Here is a 22,342-nt window from a genome sequence, read left to right on the forward strand (position 1 = left end):
CAACCAAGATCACCTCTCCTTTCCTATTATGGCAGACAGCACACAGACCCACACCCTTCCCTGCAGTCAAGATGAAGGACCTGTTGTGCTGGGCATTGCACGGACACACAGCGAGAGACAGTCCCTGCCCCAGCTGAGATCAGGGCCCTGTTGTGCCGGGCGCTGCACAGACACACAGCGAGAGACAGTTCCTGCCCCAGCAGAGATCAGGGTGCCGTTGTGCCAGGCGCTGCACAGACACACAGGGAGACACAATCCCCACCCCAGCTGAGATCAGGGCCCTGTTGTGCCGGGTGCTGCACAGACACACAGGGAGAAACAGTCCCCACCCCAGCTGAGATCAGGGCCCCGTTGTGCTGGGCGGTGCACAGACACACAGGGAGAGACAGTCCCTGCCCCAGCTGAGATCAGGGCGCCCTTTTGCCGGGCGCTGCACAGACACACAGGGAGAGACAGTCCCTGCTCCAGCAGAGATCAGGGCCCTGTTGTGCGGAGTGCTGCACAGACACACAGGGAGAGACAGTCCCCGCCCCAGCTGAGATCAGGGCCCTGTTGTGCCGGGTGGTGCACAGACACACAGGGAGAGACAGTCCCCGCCCCAGCAGAGATCAGGGCCCTGTTGTGCGGAGTGCTGCACAGACACACAGGGAGAGACAGTCCCTGCTCCAGCAGAGATCAGGGCCCTGTTGTGCGGAGTGCTGCACAGACACACAGGGAGAGACAGTCCCTGCTCCAGCAGAGATCAGGGCCCTGTTGTGCGGAGTGCTGCACAGACACACAGGGAGAGACAGTCCCCGCCCCAGCTGAGATCAGGGCCCTGTTGTGCCGGGTGCTGCACAGACACACAGGGAGAGACAGTCCCCACCCCAGCAGAGATCAGGGCCCTGTTCTGCCGGGTGCTGCACAGACACACAGGGAGAGACAGTCCCCGCCCCAGCTGAGATCAGGGCCCTGTTGTGCCGGGTGCTGCACAGACACACAGGGAGAGACAGTCCCCGCCCCAGCTGAGATCAGGGCCCTGTTGTGCCGGGTGCTGCACAGACACACAGGGAGAGACAGTCCCCGCCCCAGCTGAGATCAGGGCCCTGTTGTGCTGGGCGCTGCACAAACACACAGCGAGAGACAGTTCCTGCCCCAGCTGAGATCAGGGCTCAGATTATCTGGTCCCACAGCCTCTAAATTCTTCCACAAGTCTGTCAGCGTGTTGCAGGTTGGGCTTGAGTTTTTCGTTTCTAGTCTCAGTTCCTTTCCTGTGAGCTGCGTGGAAGGGCGGAGAGGAAGGACTCATGAGATGGAATCTATCTGACTGGCGCTGACAAGGGTGTAAAACAAGGGTGTAATCCCCCTTTCTGGGGATGTCAGCCCAGAGCCAGAGCAGCAGGAAGGGGCTGCGATGTTCGTGCTGAGAGCAATGGAAGGAAGTTCACCAGCCACCCTACGGGTTTGCAGCAGCTGCTGTAAGAGCTCCGCGATGTGTGTTTGTTTCCGGTGCAGGTCCCGCTGCTGCCTGGGACTCGGCTGTGGGACGCACCCACCGAGGCTGGTAAGTTTCCACTGCTGCTTATGGTGGCACTCGGGCAGGGACCCCCAAGTCTTCCCCACCCGCTGCACGACTTGGCCCCTGCAGTGGTGTCCCAACCCCACCCCTCCGCGGCTCTCCCTCCTCTCTGCCCCCCTCCCTGCGGGGGCCACTGTCCCCCAGTCTCTGCCCCCTTGCTGGGCCTCCCCCAGTCCCTGCCAAGGCAGAGCCCGTCTCCCTGCCCCTCCCTCTGCTGGGTCTTTCCCCTCCCTGCCCCACAGTCCCTGCCTGGGCAGAGCCCCCTTCCTGTGCTGAGTTTGGGTTGGGTGGGGGGCATGGCTGGGGGGGGCCTGCGGGAGCCTGGGATGCAGAAAGGGGAAACGACACGTCACTTTGTTGACTTGGAAGAGTGGAGAGGGAGGAGAAACGCAAGAGCTAATCTTCACTTTTGCTTTGACTGCAGCCAATCAGAGCACACTCAGGACTCGAGTGATTGCAGGAAAACCCCTGTAAACATCCCCTGGGGCAGGCAGAAGTGATCAGTCAAGAGGGCTGAGGGTGAGGGTTGGAAAGTACCCGCAGTGCTGGCCCCAATGCAGAAGAGAGTCAGGGATGCAGGACTGGGTGCCTGATTGCAGGGGTCATTAAGTACTGCAGCTGGCAGCAGCGGGGTCGGGGGGTGGGGGGAGAGATTGCATGAGGGGAAGGAAGGGGAGGGAGGAAAAATCTGAGATGCCCCCCAACCACTTGGCGCCCTAGGTGACCACCCAGTTTGCCTAGTGGTTGCATCCACCCTGATTGCAGTGTTTACACTCAACTACATCCTTTTCTCCCGTTTTGGTTTTTGAAAAACTTTTGAATACTTCCTTGTGTGCTGAACCGTATTCTGAGACAGATTTTCGTTTTCTTCCCGTGTTAGTGTGTCAGATCTTTAAACCGTTATCTGCTAACAGCTTGAAACGTGTACATGATGGGCGTGAGATTCATACAGTCAGATGCGCACACACTTCAGAGCTTGCATGCGTGCCTTACTTCAATGGGCCACTTTGCATATACAGTGGAGTCGCGTTATATGCGCATTTAACTTATGCAAATTCAACTATACACGATCGACAAAAAAAAAAAAGAAAAAATAATGAGTCCGCCCACCACTAAAAGATCCTCCCTAGGAAATATGTGTTGACATTTTATGGCCTGTGTTGTACAGATCACAATGGTACCTTCTGCTCTCAGCGTCTATTAATTTTTTACAGCATGGATTCCCTCTCATCCAGAAAAACTACAAAGAAGATGGAGGCAGAACTGAGAATCTGCTGCTGATCGGAACCGACTTTGTTTTGAGGCCGTGTGTACCCACACTTGAACAGTTTCAGTTGAACTGGTGCAAGCGCGTGTGTAGACACTCTTATTTCAGTTTAGTTTAAACCTCTTCCTAGAGGACGTGGAGCTAAATCGCAATCAGTCTGGTTAAAATAGGAACACATGCACACGCTTTTCACTGGCTGAGCATCATGCCTTTAAACTAAACCGGTGCGTAACTGAATGTACATGGATCCTGAATCGCAGAGAGTTGTAGCCAGGGAGATTGAACTGCTCGGAGTCCAGCATGCCCCCCAGGGACTCCAAGAGAAAGGCGAGATGGAGGAGCACTTTCACTGCAGTGGAGATGTGAAGAGAGGTAATTGGAGCCTCTGTGCAAAGGCTTGGATGGGCAGAAAGAATGAGACTGACTCAGATGGGGGTGCATTTTCAGTGGCAGCTGCAATTTGTCCGACCTCCTGTGTGTATGAGTAGCAGGAGGCTGATCACCCCAAGGGCTCCTATGGCCCAGGGACCCAGCTTGCCCCTATGGCTGGTACTTGGGTGGACCCAAGTGGCATGGTAATGGATTCAGAGACAATTTTGAAGGGACGGGGCGCGGGAGGGGGGAATGTTCACCCATCTGAAATGCTGACCCAGGTCTCCATTCACTTTTTCCTCTTCCCTTCTCTCTCTCCTTATCCAAAGGCCAGGCTTTGAAACAGGAGAGCAGTAGCAGGTTCGGCTGTGTGCATGTACCCAGGGCCCTGTGTCTGTGTGAGTAACAAGCAGGTGTCTGGGGACAGCAGGTAACTCATGTTGTGGGCGCACGCCAAGCCAGTGCATTCACCTTTCTCTGCCAGTGCCGCTGGCATAGGGTGACCAGACAGCAGGTGTGGAATATTGGGACAGAAACCCCTTGTTTCTCAGGCTCAGTGGCTGCAGTCTGGGCTGAAGATGCCTTCAGACAGCCTTGTCACGTTGCAGACTTTGTATGAGCTTCCCTTAAGGGAGGGGTGTCACCGGGCCTCCGTGGGTCACAAATTCAGGACAGACTGCTGAGAAATAGGGCAGACACTCCCCAGACTGGTGGTTAGTCTCCATTAGATATACCAAACCAGTAATAAAAGTAAACTTCTGTCTCACCTCTACCAGCTAACAAGAAGTCAGAAAAGCAGTTTTCTTAGTCATTCCAGTTCTTACATTACCATCAAAACCACCAAACTTCATGATGTGAGGCTATTTAAAACCAATTTCATCAAACAAAAGGTTCTTCTAATCTCACAAGATCATTCACATACCCAGGTCAATACATAGCTCAGATCTTACCCAATAATCATGCTGTTGCCAATCCTTTAGTATCTAAAGGTTTATTTATAAGAGAAAGAAGGAGAGAGATAAAGTGTTTAAGGCAATCGAATGAATGCGCTCAGTTCTTGGATCAGGTTTGTAGCAGTGATGAAACGAACTGCAAGTTTGCAAAAGTCTCCCTGGAAATGACCCAAGCAGGTTGGGGGTTATCAGTCCCGTTTAGAGCTTCCTTGTTAAAAATCCAGACCAGAGAAATGAAGCAGGAAATGAAGGCAAACTGGAGATATTTCCAAGGTCTTTTCTCTCTTCTCCCATGTCACTGTCCCAAAACGAAGCCCCCAGCACAGTGTGTGGAAAAGTACAGGCACAAGATGGAGTCCAGGGTCACATGAGCAAGTCACATGCTCATGCATGCTTTGGTGACTCTCAGGAGCAGCCATTGCCCAAATTCTGTCTAAAGCGGCCCCAGGAAGGCTCACTGATGGGGGACAAGTTTCTTCTATGACGCAATGGAAAAGTTAAGTTTTCTTTAAAGGTCCATCAGCTTGAATAGTTTATTCACAATGTGTTGACCAGAGTGGATGTAAATAAACTACCTTGTAGGTGTTTCTCCAGGAGCAAACCCATTTGAAATATTGGTACATAAGTCAATATTCATAACTTCAGATACAAAGATGCTACATGTTCAGGCACCGGATAATCATACTCAGCAATCATAACTTTTCTATTGACACCTGCCATGACATATGTTGTACAAGGTTTGTTGCAATTATATAACAGTGGCAATATCAGTGATATCAATGGTACATTTCAATCATACACCATTGACACCAGATAGCCTTTGCATGAGCTTCCTGTAAGGGGGGGGAAGGAGTTGAGTGTCCAGTCTTAGGCTCTGGGGTGGGGGTGGATACAGCTGGAGCTGGCAGGCTTAGCGGCTGGGTGTGGAGGGGGAAGTCTGATTCCTTCAGGCGGAGGGCAAAGGCTGAGCATGGGGCAGAGTAAAGGTGAGTGAGAGACATGTTCCCATCCCTCACCGCTCTGAGAAACTGTGAGCCAAGAGCCAGTCTCGGTAGCAGCTCTTTGAGAGTCTGTGGGAGGAGCAATGAGAGAGATTAAATAAGTATTGGTATTGGGCCATCCTGGTTGGGCGAATGTGGGGTCATTTGGGACTGGGCCAGTTTATCAGTGTGTTTAGCTCTCTGACTGGGGGCTGTAGTTAATGTCTGTACCCAGAGCGGGAAGAGTAGCACCCTGGGAATCACAGTAGATACTTGCTCCACAGCGGCTCAGGCACAGATAGTGTTAATGAGTCTGCTCCCCAAAAGCACTTGTGGGTTTGTCTCTTTCAGGCCCTGGGTCTAACCACACACTCAGGAAATGTGCTTCCCGTCGAGTCTTAGCCGCAGTCACAGTTGTTATGTTGATCATCATTATCACTGTTCTAGCAGTACTTTTAAGAGGTAAGTGCATGTCCCAGCCCGTCTCTACTCCCCCTGGAGCTGTCGCAGCCACAGAATCTCTCCTCCCTGTCCCCTTTGGCTTCGGCAGTCAGATGAGAAAGGAGTTTGTCTAAAGGCTTATGCAGCCCCATCACCTTAGCAGCTGGAGATCTGTGAGGCACAGAGAGCTTGTTATCTCTTGTTTTCTGGATGGGGAAACTGAGGCCCAGAGATATCAAGTGGGGACGTTTTCATGGTGCTAAATCTTCCTACACCTCAGAGCTTCTCAGCTCCCCATACACATATTGTGTGTCTAGGGTACAGTGCACATGGAGCTGTAGGATCAGCAGCGCTCAAAGGGCACATTATTGACAGACCTTATTGATGGATTCTATACCTGCTATCTCATAGTTGCTAAGCAGCACGTCCCGTCTGCAGCACACCGCTCTGCCGTTATCGGGCTGGTCTTTCTGCAGCCCCTTTTCAGGGCTGGTGGGTGCTCCTGTGTCACTGACTCAGGCCGTATCTTTCAGTATCAAACCCCGCCTTGAGGCTGAGATGAAAGAAATCGGAAGTGAAGGTCCCCCAGAGACGCTAACTGGCCCAGTCGGTGCCGTTTGAGGGCTGCTGTTTATACTGTTCCGGGTGCACTGTACATTGTGGTCGCTGTTGCTGAGCAGTTCAGCTACATGCACCTCTTGGGCCAGATCCTCTGCACCACTTAGAACTAACTCAAGAATTGCCTCTTCCCTTGTGGGTTCCAAGACAAGCTGCTCCAAGAAGCCCCTGGGTTTGTTTCCTGTTGTGAGTCTAATCCCGTCTTCATCTCAAGGCATCTCTAAAGCAAAGAGGGGAACCAGGCAGCTGGGGGAGCAGGACGTCCCTGGGTTAGCAGACCCAGCATCCCATGTAATTATATTGAACTCTGTCTGGTGTCAATATTGGTCTGTGCCGACCATCAGGTATCGTTCCCCCTACCTAGGGTGACCAGACGTCCCGTGTTTAAAGGGACAGTCCCGTATTTAAGCCCTCCTGCAGGTCTCCTGACTTTTTCTTAAAAATAGGGAAATTTGTCCCAAATTTTCTGTCTCCTTCCCATCAGTACTGGCGGGTCCTGCTCTGGCCGGATCCCTGCTCGCCAGCCGCCCGCCCACTAGCAGTGAGCGGGGGGCAGTGGCCAATGATGGGAGTGGGGAGGGGGGCGAAGATGCAGTGCGCGGGGCTGTCAGCTCCCCCTGCTGTTCCATCAGCACAGCCCCTGCTGCGTGCCGGCTCTCAGGCAGCAGGACCCTGCTCCCTCCCCAGCCCCCATCCTGTTTCCAGCCAGCCAGCGGTGGCTGGTGAGCACGGTGTCCAGGTAAGTTACATGTCGCCCCTGCTGCCCACCCATCGGCCCTTTACACACTCCCCCTCTCCCTGCTTTGCCCCTTCACCCTCCACTAGCCCAGCTGCTCCTCCATATCCCCCCTCCCCCAGCAGGGCCCATCCCTCTCCCAGCGCTGCGCAGAGAACCAGCCCCTGGTTGGAGCGCTCAACTCATGAGCAGCCTGGCCAGCAGGCTCCTTCCTTCCCCCACAGGGGCTCAATCAACTTGCTGTTAATTTAAATGATTGCACTGCACAGTTCTGATTGATTGCCATTGAACTCGCTTGAAGACGAGTAATTTTACCAGCTGTCCTGTATTGAGCGTAGGGAAATATGGTCACCCTACCCCTACCTGCCTGCTCCACGCCTTCATGGTGACTCTGGTGTTGCTGCACTCTGCTCTGGGGTGCTCGTCAGCTGCACTTCCTGTGATTGTGACCCCCCCAGAGACTGAACCACTAAAGAAGATGAGGGGGAGGTGGCTGTCCATTTCTTGTTCCAAATAGTCTCATTCCTCCCTTGGCACAGTTACCAGGGGGTTAAGCTTGGATCTGAAGCGATTCTCTTCCCTCATTCACTCAGCTACAGAATCAGGCTGAGGGGAACAGTGTCTCTGACCCTGTGTTACTTGTCTCACTTTCAGTGGAAAAATCCAAAGCACCTCTTGCTGCTCCAGACCCCCCTGCAGTGCCCTGCTGCCCGGACGGCTGGATCGGGTACCGAGGGAAATGCTACTATTTCTCAGAGACTGACGGGAACTGGACCTACAGCCAGAGCCAGTGCTCTGCACTCAATGCCTCCCTGGCTGGGATCGACAGTGAGCAGGAAAAGGTGAGAGAGCGGCAGATGCTTTAACCCAATAGACTGGGCTTGGCAGGGCTGGAAACAGGCTGGGCTCAGCCCCAGAGGTCCAGAAATTGACCTGTTGCCTCTCATGCTAGGAAACCTGAGAGTGTTTCTGGTGGCCGAATCCCAGCTCTGGCTAGAGCTGGGTTTCCAGTCAGGGATCACTCCCAGCCCACCCTTCTCTTTCCCAGAGCCCCACATGGGAGGATCCCCCTCTGTAGGGCTGGGCTGGCCTGGTCAGCTCCTGACCAATGGGCTACCTGTTGAGAAAAAAGTTACCTAGCTTTCGTAACTGTTGTTCTTCAAGACGTGTTGCTTATGTCAATTCCAAGTAGGTGTGTGCACGAAGGCATCGGAAAGTTTTTCCCATAATGGTACCTGTCACGTCAGCTGTGGAGCCCCCTGGAGTGGTACTTTCATGGCAGTGTATAAAAGTCCCTTCAACCCGCTACCTCCTCAGTTCCTTCTTGCCGGATACTTCGACAGAGAGGAGGTGGGTGGGTCTTGGAATGGACATGAGCAACATCTCAAAGAACAACAATTATGAAAGGTAGGTAACTGTTTTTTTCTTCTTCGAGTGCCTGCTCATGTCACTTCCAAGTCAGTGACTCCCAAGCATCTCCTAAGAGGAGGGGTCGGAGTTCACCAAGTCGCAGACTGCAGCACTGCCCTGCTGAATGCTGCATTGTCTCTAGCCTGCTGAGTAATGGGGTAATGCGATCTAAAGGTGTGGATTGATGACCACGTTGCTGCCCTGCAGATGTCCTCAATGGGGACCTGCGCCAGGAATGCAGCTGAGGAGGCCTGTGCGCTGTTAAAACTGGGGCAGGTATCTTTGCTGGGTGGTAGCACGCTCTGCAACAGGCTGTGATCCATGACGAGATCCTTTGGGACCACACCGGGAGTCCCCTCATCCGCTCAGCAATTGCAATGAAGAGCTGTGTCGAATTTCAAAATGGCCCCGTCCTTTCCATGTGAAAAGCTAAGTTTTCAACTATTTACAGGTACAACAAAAAAAGTCCACTAGGGGATCGTTTGCCGTGGCAAGAGAAAAGCTGCCCCAGTGACTGTCACTGGCGGTAAGAAGGAACTGAGGAGGCTGCGGGTTGGCAGGGACCTACATACACCGCCATGAAGGCAGGATTCCAGGGGGCTTCACAGCCCACCCGACGGATAATGTTGTCCCACAAACTTACACAGGATCGTTTTAGGGGTTAAGACAAAGATGCCACATTTATTATTAATCCGTAACTATTAGCAAATACCTTAATGCTTATACACATACACTCACACACACACACACACCAAAATGTTCTGCAGCTGCTGGGTAGTTACCAGTCCTGATTGCAGTTTGAGTTCGCAGCTTGGGATCGGAGCTCGTGGCAGCTAACTGGCCAGGAAAGCTGAGCACGAGGAGGAGCCGGGTCTCTGTCGGGCGCGCACCGATGCTCCTTGACGTTGGTAGCAGAACGTTACCCAAAGTCTTTTATCTCACCCTTCCCTTTTTATAGGAGTTTAGTTTGGATTCAAAGTTCCTAGGTCTCGCTGTGTCACGCCGCCTCTGGGTTTGCTTCATCACCCGTCAGTTGCAGGCGTGACTGTCAGCCTGGGACCTGACTTTGATCTTCCTTCTGTTGTTTCTTTTTAGGGTGGATGCTTCTTGCTTGAGTTAGGGCTGTTGTCTAGTTCTTCAGCCGTTGGTATTTGAACTTTATCTCATCAGGACGGGCTGGTGCTGGAGGTTGATTCTATCACCCATGCATACCTCATTCACACATCTCAACTAGACTAATAAAATTACAGTATGGCTTGCAAAAATGGGGGCTGCAGCACAAGCCTTCTACACAATGGAGTCAGCATTTTAAAATGGGTTTTGAGTTACAATATTGCACAGAAGTTACAATGTTACAATGTAGGCAAAATGGCAAGTGTAATGAAATGGTGAACAGAAGTTACAATGGTACAGTGACTAACTAAAAACAATGTCATTCACATTGGTTCTACATTGTCCCCCTTTTGACCCTTCAATCCAGGGGCATTGAATGGGTCACACTTTATGCAATTGTTTTAAGGCTATATATTGGGAAACAATGTGAGCTTGTGGTTTTAGCTTAAAGTACAGCCTTTTCATCCAGCAGCACATACCACACATTATAATTAACATTAAGCTTATCAGAATAAAGAAAACAACAATTGGATGTAACATAATTGTTAAAGTTGAAGACCAGGAGGGGGACCATCCCTTTAAGATATCATACCAATGGTGCATCATGATTTGCTCTGCTTGTGCAGATACTCTTAATATTTCAGATCCCTGATGTAAAATAGCCAAACTGCATGTTTGAACCTGGGTCCATGTGGCTTCAGTTAGTTGGCTAATTTGTCTATTTTCCTGTATTAGTTTGTACAGATTTGTCCAATTGACTCCCAAAGTGAAGTTAAAGTTTAGAATATTACTGGTATCCAGCGTGTTAATTTCTTTATCCTCATGAGTTGGGAAGTAATAGGTTAGGGTGGGAGTTTTTAACATAGTTATATTACACATACACTGTTTTACGGGCGGTTCTGAGATGTATTTGTCTTGCCATACAAGCCTTTTTAATCCAATGGCACAGGCACAACTTTTTCTATCAAAATACACTTTTGTGGTACCGTTATTTAGTTCATCCCAGTAACAAGTTGCCAAGCTTTTATGTTGCAAGGAGCAGGGCTCTTCTAATTTTGGTAAGATGGGACATACCCATTGTTGTGCAGTCCACCTGGAACACAAGCGATGTTCTATGATTTCCCCTTGTTCATTTAAATACATTCCCACCAATCGAGGAGCCCAAAGATGTCTGCCCTGAAGAACTGGGAGGGCTATGAAGGGCCACAGAGTAACTTTATATTTGTGTGGTTGGACCCGTATTACTTGTATAGTGATGTGCCCCATGAGGGTTGATGTGTACACGTTTGATTCCAGGGCCTTGTACCATCCAGAAACATAAGGGAGGAAAAGGTTATTTTTATGTTTTGTCAGCAGAGGAGTTAAGACTGTCATATCTTTAGCTCGTACCCAGTCCATTTCCCTTTCTGTCAGCATAATAGCTAATATTTGTTGTTCAGAACACCACAATGCTAATGCTGTTTTGTTCGTTATGTCCCTTATGGTGGCATATTGAGCCCAGAACGCCTGGTTAACATGTTTCCAAGTATACCATTGCAAGTTCATTGTGTTTACCCCAGTTTGCACCAATTTAGCGATCTGGTGCTCTTGTTCCTGGGCAATAGTACGATGCAATGTTTCTACCACACTGGCCTTATTTTTCAGTGCTTCTAGGTCTACCGAATTTAGAATTCCGGTCCCTGCTCCTATACCTCCTAACAAGGTATCTGTTATCCCTCGTCGCTGACGAGGGAGGGGATGTTCTGGTTGTAAGGATTTGAACCATGCTTCGAAGAGGGGGGAGCTATAGTGTGCACATTCTGGCCGACTTAGAGTTAAATTATTCCTGGTCCAGTTTATTGAAAGGTGTAGGGTTACAATTAATGGCGCCACTTGTGCCTCTATGGGAGGCTGCATCTTAAGCAAATGAGGACAGGGTATTTTTATGGGTTGTGGACCATTTAAAAACAGTACTGTTGTACTTCCTACTAATTTGGTTTCATTCACCCATACTGTTATTGTTCGGGTCTCTAGGGGTCCTGGTTTAAAGGGTGGGAATGTATGGTATCCAGGGAGGACGGGGTGACAATGATGATTGTGATTTACTATAGGCTGGGTAGGTGAGCTAACCTCAAATATACAATCATGGTCATAAGGTGTGATATTTACCCAGACATGTAATGTAAGTAGTTCAAAGGGTCCATGTAATGTATGGTTAGATATTGGTACAATTTGGATCTGGTTTTCAGTGGTAAAATTAAACCACTGGATCCCCCAATGCGCATTGGATGTCCCCAAAATGAATAATTGTGTCAGGAATTCCCAAAATAATAACATTTTTGCTTCCAGCGGAGTTCTCCTGTAAACGCTTGCGCAGTTTGTGAGAAGGAAATAAAATTGTTGATTAGTTTGTAATACCAGTCTTCCGGTTGGAGGTGATCAGCTGAAGCTCTCTAGATTTCTTATAAGGGATTCAATGCCAGTGATACCTACAAAGGGATGAAGCACATGCTATTAAGAAAACAGTTTTATCTGGGATACATGGACCCATTTAAGTTTACCATCTTTTTTAATGCGATATACCAGAGGAGTGAGACGGTCAACTATGGAATATGGACCCACCCATTTAGATTCTAAGGTGTGATCCTTCTTACCCAATTTTAAATACATTACTTGATCTCCAACTTCCCATAAAGAGGGTTCCTTGGTTCTTTGTTTTTGCATTTTCTCATTCATATGTTCAATAGCCTGATTGATCCTGTACTGCAATGTGGTTTTATCCTCTTGTAATTGTTTTAGCCATTGGAAATAATCATTCTGGTTGGCTATAGGATGATCCTCTGGGTGTATAGTAAAATGTTCAGGATCAATCATTAACTTCATTGGTTGACCAAAAAGAATTTGGTATGGCTGGATCTTAGTTCTCAGCCTGTCACTACTGCGAATGGCAGCTAAGATTAGAGGTAGTTTCTCAGGCCAGTCCTTACCAGTATGGTTTACTACTTTTTGCAGTGCCTCTTTAATTGTGCGATTCATCCTTTCCACCTGGCCAGAGGACTGGGGTCGGTAGGGAATGTGAAATTTCTGGGTGATCCCTAGGGCTTATAACATCATTGTGAAAATTTGTCCCACAAATGCACTTCCATTATCTGAGTCTATGACCTCAGGGGTTCCGTATCTGCACACCACTTCAGTGAAGAGCTTTTTAGCTGCAGTTCTAGCACTGTTATCCCTAGTGGGGAATGCTTCCACCCATCCTGAAAATGAATCTATAATAACCAGCAAATATTGGAATCCTTCTTTACTTCTAGGCAACTTATCAATAAAATCCATCTGTATTCTGTGCCATGGTCCCAACCGTCTCTGGTGCATCATTGGTTGCCAGTGTGGGGGCGGGCTTTGTCCTTTGCACAGCGCACACAATTTTGCACCCACGTTTTTACATCATCCTCCACCCCTTCCCAGTCTGCTACCTGCCTTAGCCTCCTCAAGGTCCCTTCTGTCCCCTCATGCATGAACTGAGGTGCCACGTTGATTAGCTCCTGCCATTCCGTCTTTCCTAGAGTCCGGCTGCAATGATTATTCACATCGCTAGATGGCAGCAGAGTGTCAGAAATGAGCTTGCTAGCGCGGCTCTGACTTCTAGTTACAGCCGCCACGTTCTGCTGCCAGGCGATAGCATCGGCTCGGCTGTTCCACATGGCTTCAGCGCTGAGCTCTTTGCTGTGCGCTTTAACATGCCGGACTTTTAACTGATTGGGGTTTCTTGTCACCCAAGCATGGATCCATTTCCATTTGTCTAGGTAGGCTATCTCCTTCCCATCTGCTCCCTGCCAATTATTCCGTTGCCAGTCAAACATCCAATACTGTATGCCTTTCACGCAAAAATCACTGTCTGCATAGATATAGATTGGTCTGGGAGAGGTTTCATATAACTTTAACACTTGATATATGGCATGGAGCTCCGCATGTTGTGCTGAGCCATGATTCAAATCCCCTTGAATCACTTCCTCCTCTAAGTTTATAGCAGCATACTTAATATACCGTTTCCCTTTAAGTACTACCGAGCTGCCATCAGTAAACCAGATATGCTTCTCCTGCCCTGTTGTGTCTAAATCCCTTAAGGGGGGTGCCTCTACCAGTGCAATTCTCTGTTCTAAAGTAATCTCGGGACATTCATGCTTAGTCCCTTTTTCAATTAAAGCATGAGTCAATAAATCAGGTTTAGATACTGTTTCGGTAAGGACCCCTCTATTGACCAGGATGAGGGTCCATTGAGCCATGCGTGTATTGGAGACCTTACTCCAGAACAATTTGCCAGATAAGATATATTTGAGAGGAGTATGAGTACTTTGAATTGTAATAGGTGCTGTGCTCTTGAGAGGTTCAAAAGACTGGATTGCCCAAACGGCTGCTAAACATTCACGCTCACAAGGGTCAAAATTCAGCTCAGCACCTTGAAGTTTTTTAGAATCGTATGCTACAGGCACTAGTTTGCCTTCCTCATTGTTTTGTAAGAGAGTAGCTGCCAATGCAACCTCATTTGCAGCTAGTCTGATAACGAAGGGTTTTGATTCATTAGGGAAGCGTAAAGCCGGGGCTGAGACAGCCTTTCGTTTTAAGGTATTTAAGGCGGATTCTTGTTCTGGTCCCCATTCCCATTGTGTCTTTTTCTTTAATAACTTCCATAAGGGAAGTGTGATCTCTGCATATTTATGGATATGTGGCCGTAGGAAATTGAACCCACCCAGCAGAACTCGTAAAGAGTGCACATCTGTAGGGGCGGGCATATCCAGTAATGCTTTCACCTTGCGCTGATCCACTTGCCTCCCCTCCTTCCCAATCACTATACCTAAGTAAGTGACCTGTGGTTGCACCAATTGTGCTTTTTCTAAATTAACCTTAAACCCTGTTTCTTGGATTAATGCCAAAACATTTTCAGTAAGTTTTTGTACTTGTTCCCTGGTGTCCCCAAAAATCAGAATATCATCAACATAGGAGAAGACAAATGATCTTTCCTGCTGGTTCAGACGATCCAACGTATCTACCACATGTCTGTGTGCAATAGTGGAGGAATCTTGAAAACCCTGTGGTAGTCGGCAAAACGTAAATTGTTGGTGGTTTATGGTGAATGCAAACCTATCCTGGGACTCTGGGTGTAGGGGTATAGCAAAAAAGCAATTAGCCAAATCGATCACTGAGAAGTATTTGGAGGTGGCTTGTACTTTCTGTATAACCTGTGTCATGTCTGCTACAATTGGGGCCATGGGTACAGACCCTTTATTAATCCTCCTATAGTCTATAGTTAACCGCCAGGACTTTCCGTCTGCCTTTAGAACTGGCCATACGGGAGAGTTAAAAGGAGAGTTAGTTTTTCTTATAACTCCCTGTTGTTCCAAGTCCTGCACAGTCTGTATCAGTTGGACTTCTGCTTCCTTTGGGTAGGGGTATTGTTTTTGAGGGGGTACCAGTTCACCTATGATCTTAACACAGGCATTGATCTTTCCACAGTCTGTTTTACTTTGAGTCCAGACCGTGGGGAATTTTGAGCGCCACTCCTCGGCTTGCTCTGTAGTGAGAGCAGCAAGGAGTTTACCTCCCCCTTTGGTTACAATGAGATCCTGCTTTTCCTGGTGAGAGCAGTTGGAGGGGATTTCTAATTTCCATAATATGCCTCCAGGTAAATCGATTATTATGTTGTTTTGATACAGCCAATCTGCTCCTAAAATAATTTCGTCAGTCATGTCAGGGGTCTGGATTAAATTCCCTTTTGTTTTAAACCCTTGTATTGAGAATGGGACCTGTGCCCATTCCCAGCCTGTGCTTGGCTTTCCCTGAAAAGATTTTAAAGTGACTTGTTTTACTCTCTCCCCTGCCTGTGGAGCGGTTTTAATTAAAGAGACAGCAGCCCCAGTATCAATCAAAGCTAGTGCAGGAGCGGGATTCTCCTGCTGGACATAAATATGCGGTCTCCCTCCAGAGTCCCAGAACATTTTACCGATGAGCCCCCATTGCTGCGCTCCTGTATTATGTGGGGTACTCATGTCCAGCAGGCTCCCCTAGTCCCGGTTGCTCGGGGGGGCACTTGTAGCTATGCTAGCTACATGCTCCTGATTCTCTTGTGCTTGTAGGGCTTCTTGGACTAGAGCTCGAGTTGGGGCTTTGTCCCAGTGCTCCCAACTACCTCCCTGTCGCATTACTGCCCGCCAGGCCAATCGGCGGATCGTGGAGTCATAAGTATTCTGTCCCTCACCTTCAGCTCTTTGGAAATTATTATTTTTTTTCAGAAGGGCGGGGGTTTGAGCATGAATAATGTCCCCGTGGCTTATGATTTCCCCATCCGCGGTAGCGACCTCGGGAGCCCCCTATTCCCATATTACCACTCTCATTGGAGTAAGTTATTTGCTCAAGCGAGGCCACAAAGGGAGCCCTTTCTTTTTTTATTTGGAGTGCGGGGCCAGAATGAGTGGTGATTTGTTTGATCAGATCTCGCAGCTCAGTCATGCTCGCGGGCTGGTTAGGTGCCCAACGCTGAGCTTATTGGCATAGTAAGGGAGAAAAGTCGCAGCACAGTCCCTCAGGGCATCTGTGCCGTATGCTACAGTGTCAGGGTTATTTGCAGGGGCTCCTTGGGCATCTTCAGGGCGGGTGATGCCTGCCATGACCTGCATAAGTCCCTAGCGGGATAGGTACCCTTCAGGGTCTTCATTAGGTTCCTGCATCATGCTAGCCGCCTGTATCATTAGATGTCGGCGACCCATTTGTTCCCCTAGGCTTGCAAACAGGGGTAGGAAAGTATTGTTCTCCCTGTTTTCCCTTATCACCCGATCAATGACTCCCTGTAATTCGGGTGCTGCACAGGCGGTCATGAGGCGTTTAAGCTCAGGGACTGTTAAATCTTCTCTGCCTGCCAATTGCAGCACACGCAGAGTCCATTTTGAAAAATTTTCCCGGTTAAGGGGTCCAAGCATTTTTGCCATGGCTTGGAGATCAGCTGCTGACACGGGGACGGTTGTAGTAGCTGTGCTGGTCCCTGCATCTGTGTCTGTTCTTGTTACAGTAATTCTGTTAATGGCTGCAACCGGCCCCTGGGGCTCAGGATTGCTGCTCCGTATCTCTCTTTCCCACACCTCGCTAGATTCCCTCGGGGCATCTTCCCAGTCAGGGACGTCACTCTGGGGATCAAAGTCCCACTCTCCTGCCGTTACCGCTGCTATCTGGCGGTTTGCGAATCCCAGCCTTTCTTTAAGGTGCTGGATAAGGGACTCGCATCGGCTGTGATTAGCGGGGAGAGCTTTACTTTGTTCTATGGTTAACCTCTTTACCATGCCTTGCAATATTTGATTTTTTTTCTATTTTTTTCTTTTCCCCGACCTGTTCCTCTAACTTCTTTTTTCTTTGTTTGCCCTCCCTGAGTACCTCCCTTGAGAGGGTCTAACTGGCTTTGCACCCCTGTCGCTACCACTTTCCATCTGTCTGCCTCTTTTTCCATATGAGTGAGTTTTTCATGCACGGAGGCATTCTCCTCCTGGCAGGATGCCAAGCGGGAGTATAAATCCCTGCATGCGTCCCACAAAAGCCAGATTGCTGCTGAATCCCTTTTAGTTGGAGTAGGCCTGTACAGGATTATATACCTTGCCAGCCTATTCTCCAAATCTGAAATAGTACACACATCTCCCAGCCCCCCTTCCGTCCACGGGCTGTGTCCAAACCTCTGTAGTACTTGTTTCAAGGGTGTGGGCTCTTGGACAAAAGACAGCGTTCCCTGTTTTTCTCTAAAGATGTCTTTAGACTGTGTCTTCCTAAACATTTTCCCTAACAAGTGTGCCATAGCCAAGTACAACACAGGAAACCGAGCTGATAAATATCAGAATACTATAACCTCCAATTTCTAAAGGAATGACTTACAAATAACAATTTTCCCTTTTTAACTCCTGGAGGAACAACTTAACCCTCTCTGGGCCAGAGGAAGAGACACCAAGTCTCCCTCTGTATTACTCAGTCTGCTATCACCGAGGGTTCATACACCAATTATACAAATCCTTCCCCGGATCAGAGTGAGAAACACTAAGTTCTCCTCTTTAGCTCAGTCTCGCTACGGCTGAGGGTGTATGTACCTCGACAACACAATTTAAACCTAAACTCCTATATCCTTCAGAGTTTGGTTAATTAACTGAAAGTTTACACTTTTTTTTTTCTAGTGCTAGGCTTGCTAAAGCTGGCGGTGTGCACACGAGTTTTATAATAACTGTGGATTCTATGCTTGCTCCCCCTTTCGCATTCTCCACCAATAATGTTGTCCCACAAACTTACACAGGATCGTTTTAGGGGTTAAGACAAAGATGCCACATTTATTATTAATCCGTAACTATTAGCAAATACCTTAATGCTTATACACATACACCAAAATGTTCTGCAGCTGCTGGATAGTTACCAGTCCTGACTGCAGTTTGAGTTCGCAGCTTGGGATCGGAGCTCGTGGCAGCTAACTGGCCAGGAAAGCTGAGCACGAGGAGGAGCCGGGTCTCTGTCGGGTGCGCACCGATGCTCCTTGACGTTGGTAGCAGAACGTTACCCAAAGTCTCTCATCTCACCCTTCCCTTTTTATAGGAGTTTAGTTTGGATTCAAAGTTCCTAGGTCTCGCTGTGTCATGCCGCCTCTGGGTTTGCTTCATCACCCATCAATTTCAGGCGTGACTGTCAGCCTGGGACCTGGCTTTGATCTTCCTTCTGTTGTTTCTTTTTAGGGTGGATGCTTCTTGCTTGAGTTAGGGCTGTTGTCTAGTTCTTCAGCCGTTGGTATTTGAACTTTATCTCATCAGGACGGGCTGGTGCTGGAGGTTGATTCTATCACCCATGCATACCTCATTCACACATCTCAACTAGACTAATAAAATTACAGTATGGCTTGCAAAAATGGGGGCTGCAGCACAAGCCTTCTACAAAATGGAGTCAGCATTTTAAAATGGGTTTTGAGTTACAATATTGCACAGAAGTTACAATGTTAAAATGTAGGCAAAATGGCAAGTGTAATGAAATGGTGAACAGAAGTTACAATGGTACAGTGACTAACTAAAAACAATTTCATTCACATTGGTTCTACAGTACTGCTAGGGGAAAAACCTTCCGACGACTGTGCACACACACCTACTTGGAGTTGACATGACCAAGCACTCGAAGGTCCTGCCTCTCCAGCACACCACAGCCAGTGACCCCGTGGACGCCAGGGGAAACACTCTTGGGCTGTGCAGGGAGTGAGCTCTGCCCTTCTGCAGAGCTGTTCGTGCCTTCTGGCTGGGAGGAGGGGGGGCGCTATGTGCAACGCTGCTGGGAAGGAGGGCAGAGGTGCCAGCAAAACCCGAGAGCTGCCCAGCCCCAGAGGCGAGTGGAGAAGGATGGGGCAGGGGCAGGTCTGTCCATGTAACATGGATGTGGGGATGGAGACAGATGGGGTAAAATGGCCTCTGAGCAGCCCACAGCTCCTGCACGTGTCCCCAGGCTCCCAGCTGAGCAGGCCCCAGTCTGATGGGACATCCATCAAACTGGGATTCTCAGCCAGCTATTGGTTCACCGGCTGAAGCTGCTGTCGGAGATGGGAGCTTCCAGCTGCTCTCCTGATGGCCCTTCCCTTGCCATCTCTGACCCCTTCCAAACGTAGAGTGGGGCTGGTGGAGGGGAGAACTGCTGCTGTCACTGAGTCCTGTCTTCATGACCCACAGCTGGTTTGTTAAACTGCGACTTGTTCTCAGCCCCCCTGTGGCACAGGCTGGGCTGGTGTCATTGGACCTGGGGCTCTCAGGTGGCAAACTGTAGGTGGCCCAACCAGAACTTCTGACTGGGTACCACACAGAGCCACAGGGGCAGGCGAGCACCAGAGCCAGGGGCCTAAACGTAATCTGCCTTGTCTTATTTTTCAGGATTTTCTGCTGCGCTATAAGGGCTTCCTCGACCGTTGGATCGGCCTCCAGAGGAAGCTAGGCCAGCCCTGGAGATGGCCCAATGGCACCGAATTCGACAATCGGTGAGTCCCTTTCCCTCCAGTAACATTCTCCGTGTTAGATCGTGAGTGTCTGCCATGCTGCCAAAAGATGAAGAATATATTCAACCAAGGTTGTTTGGGCTCTTCTTGGTATTTGGTTTTCATGGACTAAAACCAATATTCCACCAGCAGTTGTGGCCCCTGTGCAGTGTTATCATAATTTGTAGTAACATAGCACCTCAGTGTCCTAGACCAGGGCCCCATTGTGCTAGGCGCTGTACGATCACAGAACAGAAAGATGGTCCCTGCCCCACGGGGCTTACAATGCATCACAGTTCCAGGCACAAGAGAGGTTGCTGGAGAAGACACTAACCAAAGCTCCCCCTTCCCCATTGGGCTGTCCGGGTGGAAGTTAGACTCCCTAAGCCCACTCTGAAGAGTGGTGTGCGGAGAAGAATAGGGTGCTTCACTATTGGGGTAATTTGAGGCTCTAGGGAGAAATCTGATTTCACTACTAACAGTCTGTCCTGACAGCCCATGGGGTTTGAAACAGGCCTGCGGCCTCTCTGACAGTCCCCAGCTGCCTGGGGAGGATCGTATCAAACTCTTCTCCGCAGACAGCTGCTGCTGCTCGCTGCTTTGTGAGAGGCCTGTGGATTCTCTCCCCTCTGCGCCGAACGGGCCTGGAGAGAAAGCTGGGTCCAGGTGAGAGCGTCAGGCAAAGCTGAGTAGTGGGCAAGTCGTGCCTAATATCTACCAGCATAAAGACTCTTCTGGAAGCCCCAGCTGTCGTCTTTCAGCCCCACCCCCTTTCTCCTCTCCCTGCCGTGCAATAGCCACTACAGTAACTCCTCACTCAACGTTGTAGTTATGTTCCTGATAAATGCGACTCTAAGCAAAACGATTTTAAACAAATCCAATTTCCCCATAAGAATTAATGTAAATGGGGGGTTACATTCCAGGGAATATTTTTTCACTAGACAAAAGACTATATTATATATATACACACACACAGTATAAGTTTTAAACAAACAATTGAATACTAGTACACAGTGATGATGATTGTGAAGCTTGATTGAGGTGTAGGAGTCAGAAGGTGGGATATTTCCCAGGGATGCCTTACAGCTAAATGATGAACTAGCACTCGGCTGAGCCCTCAAGTGTTAACTCTCATACTCTGCAAGGCAGCAGGAATGGAGGGAGAGGAGACAGCATCGCAGACAGAGACAGAGTCGCGCACCACACGGTGTGTGAGATAGAGAGAATGCCCATTGCCCCTTTAAGTACGTTGCCTTATTAATTAGATCACCTTGCTGAGACCGCAGCTGCTGCCAGCAAGCTCCCTTGGTCCTGAGCCCTGTCGTGTGTCCCCTGCTCTATGGAAGATGGGATAAGTGGGGTGTAGGAGCGAGGGGCAGGGACACACCCTGACCCTAGCCCCCCTCTTTCTCTCTTCTCCCCCCCGCCCCCCGCACAGCAAGCAGGAGTCTCGGGGAGCGGCTCCAAGGCAGAGGGCAGGAGCAGCACATGGCAATGGGGGGAGGGACAGCTGCAATTGCTAGCCTGCTGGGCAGCTGCTGCAGAGGGAACTTAGGGGAGCAGGGAGTTGATGGGGGGCTGCTGGCCTAACCTGGTTCCAAGCCTTATCAGCTAGCTCCACTGGGCTGCTCTTCCTGCAAGCAGTGGACAAAGCAGGCGGCTGCCAAACGACATTAGAAGGGAGCATTGCACAACTTTAAATGAGCACGTTCCCTGATTGATCAGCAATGTAACAACGAAACAGTGTTAACTGGGACAACTTTAAGTGAGGAGTTACTGTACTTGTTGCCTACATCTGCCAGGGAGGAGTCTGAAATGGGGCCGATGCCTCTGGGTGCCACCCTGTCCATGAATGATGGGCAAAGCCCCGCCCCTCCCTGATTCCCACCCCGGGTGTCTCTGTTGCAGGTTTGAGATAAGAGGAGGCGGCGACTGTGTTTTTCTGATTGATGAGGATTGGTTCGGCAGCTCGCGTTGCAGAACATGGAGACACTGGATCTGCAGCAAACCTGATACCCATACAATGGGGAAGGGATATGCTGTGAGTCAGAACCTTGAGACTCTTAGGAACTAGGCTTGGAAAATCTGTATTGGGGAGACACCTTCCACTACCTGTAGATGAAGGAAGCTGGGTCTTCATTCCTTCATTCAGACTCTCCCCAGGGCTTCTCTAGTTTTTACTCACCCATTGGAAGGAGTGGGGTGGAGCAGAAAAGCTTTTCCAACTCTTAACTTTGAACAAACCATTCACTGAACTGAACTTGTTGAATAAATTGAAAAGAAGAAAATATTCTCTCTACACCTGCAGAAGAGGCTGCTGTTCTTCAAAAGCTGGTTTAGCGCTTCAGCAAACTCTGGTCAGATCCTCAGTGGTTCAGGAGCCAAATTAGGGATCCGTGTGACCCAAAAGAACCACACTCGTGTGACTCCATTGTTTCATTTCCTATTATATATATGATATATACACCGCCATGTGTTCTCACAGCAACTGACCAAGTATTCTTTTATTTTATTGACTGTCCAGATATTATTTTATCAACTACAATTGGTTAATAACCATAGTAAAATCATCCTGATTGGTTAATAACTTAGCTTAGTTAATATTTAAATCACAGTATTTTAATATCCAGGGCTTCAGGAGACACATTAGAGAGCAACAGTGCTCTAGGATGGTGATACAGGAAAGGCTGAAGGCAAGGGCGTGGCAGAGGGATTAACCGGCTGATGTCTCCATGCTGGAGCCAGAGGGAGCTGAGGGCCAGGGGAACAGTGACAGGGCTGATCTGCTAGAGATGAAAGGTAACAGAACAGGGCGAGTGCTGGATATTTCTCGGGTGAGGATGAACTCCCCAGGGGAGAGGCTGCTGGGAAGACTGGGTTTGCACTCCTGTCATAAA

The 22,342-nt window shown here is 49.2% G+C and overlaps 1 protein-coding gene and 1 long non-coding RNA gene across 2 annotated transcripts; one reads left to right on the plus strand and one right to left on the minus strand.

Annotated features, from left to right (window-relative positions):
* Positions 1-1,003: 1,003 nt before the first annotated feature.
* LOC127033118 (C-type lectin domain family 2 member D-like) lies at positions 1,004-21,519 on the plus strand. The gene is made up of 7 exons (XM_050920922.1): positions 1,004-1,543; positions 2,773-3,197; positions 3,527-3,595; positions 5,482-5,592; positions 7,580-7,767; positions 19,345-19,448; positions 21,354-21,519. Exons 2-7 carry the CDS (start codon positions 3,062-3,064, stop codon positions 21,517-21,519), a joined length of 774 nt encoding a protein of 257 aa, XP_050776879.1. The 5' UTR covers positions 1,004-1,543; positions 2,773-3,061.
* On the minus strand, positions 8,997-18,532 carry LOC127032369 (uncharacterized). Its single transcript, XR_007768777.1, has 2 exons — positions 18,140-18,532; positions 8,997-9,395 (listed from the first exon to the last, which is right to left on the minus strand). It is a non-coding gene; the product is annotated as an uncharacterized LOC127032369 (long non-coding RNA).
* Positions 21,520-22,342: the final 823 nt, after the last annotated feature.

The sequence above is a fragment of the Gopherus flavomarginatus genome, chromosome 12, assembly GCF_025201925.1.
Source record: "Gopherus flavomarginatus isolate rGopFla2 chromosome 12, rGopFla2.mat.asm, whole genome shotgun sequence".
Lineage (NCBI taxonomy): Eukaryota > Metazoa > Chordata > Testudines > Testudinidae > Gopherus > Gopherus flavomarginatus.